The 6,361-nt window shown below is 40.8% G+C and overlaps 1 protein-coding gene across 1 annotated transcript in view; it reads left to right on the top strand.

The window, feature by feature from the left end:
* The window catches only part of usp20 (ubiquitin specific peptidase 20), a 61,805-nt gene that overhangs the window by 43,797 nt on the left and 11,647 nt on the right, over positions 1–6,361 (top strand). Inside the window, exons 17-18 of the mRNA XM_043720515.1 lie at positions 2,091–2,271; positions 4,347–4,473. Of these exons, the coding sequence (XP_043576450.1) occupies positions 2,091–2,271; positions 4,347–4,473 (308 nt within the window). The remainder of the gene's footprint in view (positions 1–2,090; positions 2,272–4,346; positions 4,474–6,361) is intronic.

Below are 6,361 nucleotides of genomic sequence, written 5' to 3'. Positions count from 1 at the left end.
TGTAACTCTTGCTCGGTGGAGTACACCTATCCCTTTCCATCACTAAAGTAAACCTGACAGAATTGTGATCGCTGTCTCCAAAGTGCTCACCTACTTCCAAATCTAACACCTGGCCAGGCTCGTTACCCAGTACTAAATCTAAAGTGGCTTTGTCCCTTGTTGGCCTGTCTACATACTGTGTCAGGAAGCCCTCCTGCACACACTGGACAAAAACCGACCCATCTATAGTACTCGTACTGTAGTGATTCCAGTCAATATTTGGATAGTTGAAGTCTCCCATGACAACTACCCTGCCTCTCTCACTCCTATCGAGAATCATCTTTGCTATCCTTTCCTCTACATCTCTGGGACTATTCGGAGACCTGTAGAAAACTCCCAGCATGCTGACTACTTCTTTCCTGTTTCTAACCTCAGCCCATACTACCTCAGTTAATGAGTCCCCAAACATCCTTTCTACAACTGTAATATTGTCCCTGATCAACAATGCCACACTTCCCCCTCTTTTACCATCTTCTCTGTTCTTAATGAAACATCTGAATCCCGGAACCTGCAACAGCCATTTCTGTCCCTGCTCTATCAATGTCTCTGTAATGGCTGCAACATCGAAGTCCTAGGTACCAACCCACGCTGCCAGTTCACCCACTTTATTTCGGATGCTCCTCGCGTTGAAGTACACACACTTCAAACCAGGTTCTCGCTTGCCAGTGTCAGATACTTGATTTGGGAACTCCCTACTCTCATCCTCTTCTGTACCTGTCCTACAATTTTGGGTCCCATTCCCCTGCTGTATTAGTTTAAATCCACCTTAATAGCTTTAGCGAATTTCCCACCTAGGATATTGGTACCCTTCTGTTTTAGATGAAGACCATCCTACTTGTAGAGGTCCCACCTACCCAGAAAGAGTTCCAATTATCCAAAAACCTGAAACCCTTCCTCCTGCACCATCCCTGTAGCCATGTGTTCAACTCCTTTCTCTCCCTATTCTTCATCTCACTAACACGTGGCATGGGCAGCAAACCAGAGAAAACAACTCTGCTTGTCCTAGCTCTAAACTTCCATCCTAGCTCCCTGAATTTCTGTCTCAAGTATAATTTGGAGTTTATTGGTTGCCATAGGTGTGATGGGCTGAAGGGCTTGTTTCTGTGCTCTATGATTCTATGACACTAATTATGCTGAGAAGCTTGCAGTATGGCACAAGTTATATATGCTGCGTGGTTTGAAGCTGTTTGAACTCAAGATACGAGACAGTCAGGGCACTACCCTTAAAAATCAGAGTCAACCTGTTGGTTTAAAACTTAAACAAATCCTGGCAGTTAGCTGTCAATCATCATTAATTAATGCATTATTCATGTCAGTGTCTGTGGCCAAGCTCTCCTTTCATACAGTTTAAGTGTTGCTTTATCCCTTGAGTTAGCATTCTTGCAAATTGCTCCGATAAGTGCAAGATGAAAAGATTCAGCAAAATGTCATCTTTCTTAATCGTACATTATTTGGATCTTTAGTTTTAAGCAGGTGGTGGGCAGTAACTGAGAATTCACCTCTGCTCCTATAAATAGAAGTGAACCTAAGATAGGCGATGTGCCATATGTAATGTCTGTTTCTGTAAATAAAAACTTGAGTATAAAAAGACTGTGCAAGTTAATGATTCACTGCCTAACTGAGTTGTAACGATGCTATTACCATTGCATCCAAATAACTTAATTTGGGTCTTTATTTGCAGAGTAAGTGCATGATTCTAGGAATTGTTACTTTGTAAGAAGTCATATCCAATTATTTACTAAGGGAAATTGTTGCTAAATCAGCTAATCTATGTAATTTTTTTTGATATACAAGATGGTAGGAGATTTTTAGAAATTCAGCACACAGTATCATCATCAGGCCAAATCCTGCAACTACATTGTTATTGTTGGTCTAACAAAGCTGACTGGAAAATGTTGACAGCCACTTACGTTGGGAACTGTTGCCAGAGCTATGAAGTCTTGTCAACAGGAAGTAGGGTTAGCAGATAGGAAGTGTGCAGTCAACACAAGATTTGTAGTCAAGCTTTAGACAAGTAGTGTTAACTTTAAATCTTTTGCCTCTATTTCTAGATCCTTTGTATTCACTTGAAACGCTTTCGCCATGAAGTGATGTATTCCTTTAAAGTAAATAGTCACGTATCTTTCCCATTGGAAGGTCTTGACCTTCGACCATTTCTTTCCAAGGAGAGCTCATCTCAAATCACAACCTATGATCTTTTGTCTGTTATTTGTCATCATGGAACTGCAGGCAGTAAGTAACACAATTCAATTCATTGAGACAGATGGAAGAGACCAGTGTTTATCTTTAATAGAATGGAATTTTTGTAAAATTTCCAATACTGAATTGTTCAAAAATTACCCAGAGTCCTGATAGATGCAATTTGTCCCCCTCATTTAGAACCAATATTGTAAGGTTAATAGAACATAGAAGAATACGACGCAGTACAAGCCCTTCGGCCCTCGATGTTGCGCTGATCCAAGCCCACCTAATCTACACTAGCCCACTATCCTCCATATGTCTATCCAATGCCCATAATGAGGAAGAGTCCACCACTGCTACTGGCAGGGCATTCCATGAACTCACGACTCACTGAGTAAAGAACCTACCCCTAACATCTGTCCTATATCTACCCCCCCTTAATTTAAAGCTATGCCCCCTTGTAATAGCGGACTCCATACGTGGAAAAAGATTCTCACTGTCGACCCTATCTAAACCCCTAATCATCTTGTATCCCTCTATCAAGTCACCCCTAAACCTTCTTTTCTCCAATGAAAACAACCCCAAGTCCCTCAGCCTTTCCTCATACGATCTTCCTACCATACCAGGCAACATCCTGGTAAACCTCCTCTGCACCCGTTCCAGTGCCTCCACATCCTTCCTATAGTATGGCGACCAAAACTGCACAGAATACTCCAGATGTGGCCGCACCAGAGTCTTATACGACTGCAACATGGCCTCAGTACTCCGGAACTCAATTCCTCTCCCAAAAAAGGCCAGTACGCCATATGCCTTCTTCACCGCACTATTTACTTGGGTGGCAACTTTCAAAGATTTGTGTACATGGACACCAAGATCCCTCTGCTCATCCACACTACCAAGTATCCGACCATTAGCCCAGTACCCCATCTTCTTGTTACTTTTACCAAAGTGAATCACCTCACACTTAGCTACATTGAACTCTATTTGCCACCTTTCTGCCCAGTTCTGCAGCTTATCTATATCCCGCTGTAACCTGCCACATCCTTCCTCACTGTCTACAACTCCTCCGACTTTCGTATCATCCGCAAACTTGCTCACCCAACCTTCTAACCCCTCCTCCAGGTCATTTATAAAAATGACAAACAGCAATGGTCCCAAAACAGATCCTTGTGGAACACCGCTAGTGACGGCACTGATTGAACAGATCACATTTCAACTTCTGTGAAAAGTGGAAAAACTAATTGTTACGCAATCTACCTTTAGTTGAATAAATAGTATAAAGTGAATTTTGAGAATGATCTAGAGTGCAAATCATTCACAGGAACACATTTGGCTCCAGCTAGTTTGGAATCCCAGGTTGCTTAAGAATTTACAAATTATCTGATAATTTGAATTAATAAAACAAAGTAATTTGCACAATTTAAATTAGAATGCAATAATCTGTAATTTACCTGTGTTTAGAATCTGTATCTCTTTTCGGTTTCTTTTTAAAACATTGCAGAATCTTTAGAAAAAATGTAGAGTGAAATAAAGTAATTGATGCTTAAAGCTGGAGTGTACAAGCTTTATTTTCTTCATGGCTGCATTAATGGAGTCTATTGAACCTCCTGGGGCACAGATCCTTACATGAACATACACCATGTTGCATTCTCATTAGTTTATTAATATAATGATTTTTGGTGTTCTGATTTAAGATTTATCCAGCATCTGAAGCAGCAGCCTTACGAAGAACCCTTTCCAAACCTCCAGGCCCACAAAACCCAAGCAAGATAAACCAGTGAGTAAGAAACGCAGTCTACTCCTCTTAATTCAAAAATTCTTGTTTTATTTTATTATGCACTAAATTTCCATTTTGCTCAATTCAAGTCATTGTATAATTGGATAACTCAGCAGCATCCCCTCACTAAAAAAATGAATTGTCAGGAGTAGACAAAAGCCAAATTTAACTCGATTACCTGGCTTCCAGGTAATATTGAGAGGGCTTGGAGGTTACAGCTTGGACACCCTGCTTTAAAGATTTTAAAAAAGATCAAATAAGTATTCAAACACAAATGTTTATTCTTGGTCGTTTTTGGTTTCTGTTGATTGTGGTAATACAAACTTGTACTCAACTGGTCATTTTACAGGTGGTCACTACATTGCCTATTGCCAGAATGTAATTAATGGTCAGTGGTACGAGTTCGATGATCAGTATGTCACAGAGGTCCATGAAACAGTAGTACAGAATGCTGAGGCTTATGTACTTTTTTACAGGTGAGGAATACTTGAAAAATGCCAACTAAAATGTGCAAGTTAAAATCTACTGATTCTGTTACATGAATGCTGCACTGTCAAGGGTCTTTTGGACAAAATGTTTTAAATCATAATCCTGTCTGCATCTCAAGTCAGCATAAATTATCCTATGGGACCATTTCAAGGAAGGACAGGAGCTGTTCTCTCCGCCCCCCGCTAGCCAATATTTATCCCTTCGCTAACATCAGTAAAAACAGATTATCTGTTCAATTATTGCAGAGCTGATTCTGGGACCCTCTGCACACACTGGCTGATATGTTTCCCACTTCACATGTGTGGTTATACTCGAACGTGTTTCATTAGCCGTAAGCCTTTTGGCGCATAAAGATAGGCTTTAAATGCATTTATGTCATTTTTCTTTTCTGTAAGTTTTAGGTACAAGCTCTGAAGTATAAGTCGTCCAGATTTGAATCGTTCAGGTTTGCAAGCATGATTTCTCCTCATGCCACCTACTTTGTTTAAAGCTGTATACAGATCAGTACTTGGTAAACATTCGATCAGCCACCCACTATATTGTGTCACAGGCAACATCATGCAGCATTCACCTTGGGTTGAAAAGTAACAAGTAACATTCGAGTCGCACATGCCAATAGCCATCTCCAATAAAAGATAAAACTGCTCTTGTTTCAGCATGGAAGACAGAATGAAAAAAGTCACCAGGAAACTGAAAAAAAAATGTTTTCTTTGATGTAATTTGACTACAAACTGAACTAGCCATGTAAATGCTGCAAGTACTTGTGGCTACAAGAGCAGGTCAGAGGCTGGACATTCTGTGGAAAGTAACTCCCTCCAGATTACCCAGAACCTGGGTACTCTCTCTACAAGATGCATTTCAACAACTCACTAGGGCCCAATAACTCCTGCCACCTAGGAGTAGAAGGACAGCAGTGTCATGGGAACACCAGCTCCTGCAAACAAAGCTCCTCTAATTTTTTTTCTCTGCTGAGTGGACATCTGAGATTTGTGCATGGCAGTGGCTTCTGAAAGCACAAAGCAATGCCAGTCAGCCTGTGCAGAATCTGAGTGGCTACAAGGGAGCATTGCCTGCAAGTCCCCACAAAAGCATACACCATCCCACAATTTCTTTCACCTTCATTGGGCCATATTCCTGGAATTCCCTCCTTGTAATGCTGGACGATTATAGGTGCACCCACAAATTGCAGTGGTTCAAGAAAGCCACTCAACATCGCCACCTTTTTCCAGGAGCAATGAAGTGTGGATAATAAATATTGGCTGAGCCAGTGATGGCTACATTCCATGAATAGATTAAATAAATGCAAAAGCATTATTCTGGTGGTTGTGAAGCAACAAGCATGTACCATGGGCGAAAAGGAAATTGTAGGAAGTGCAAATTAACAGTTCTGACAGAAGAGATTTTGAAAGGGAAGGGAAGGGCAGGACATGGGATCCAAAAGCTGTTTAATGTATATGGAATGTGTAGGTTGACTATTTGAGGTTGCCCCTTTCCTTTTATAATCAGTGTTTTCGCTGTACTTCTGTATGTGTTCGTGTCTTCTAGAATAAATTTCCACGGCTCATCCTCCTGTACCTGTATAATCTGATAGGTTAATTCTGCAAGTAGATAGTTGCCTCCATTCAGAAAATATTTTCTGAACACCGTTTTTATGTTCTACATTTGCCTCTAAAATGGCCAAAATTAAATGACTTATTTCTTGCCAGCATTCCTAAGGCATTTGGTATGCTTTCCTTTATTGGTCAGTGTATTGAGTACAGGAGTTGGGAGGTCATGTTGCGGCTGTACAGGACATTGGTTAGGCCACTGTTGGAATATTGCGTGCAATTCTGGTCTCCTTCCTATCGGAAAGATGTTGTGAAACTTGAAAGGGTT

Source organism: Chiloscyllium plagiosum, chromosome 30, assembly GCF_004010195.1.
Source record: "Chiloscyllium plagiosum isolate BGI_BamShark_2017 chromosome 30, ASM401019v2, whole genome shotgun sequence".
NCBI lineage: Eukaryota > Metazoa > Chordata > Chondrichthyes > Orectolobiformes > Hemiscylliidae > Chiloscyllium > Chiloscyllium plagiosum.
This window is presented reverse-complemented; position numbering and strand designations above follow the sequence as displayed.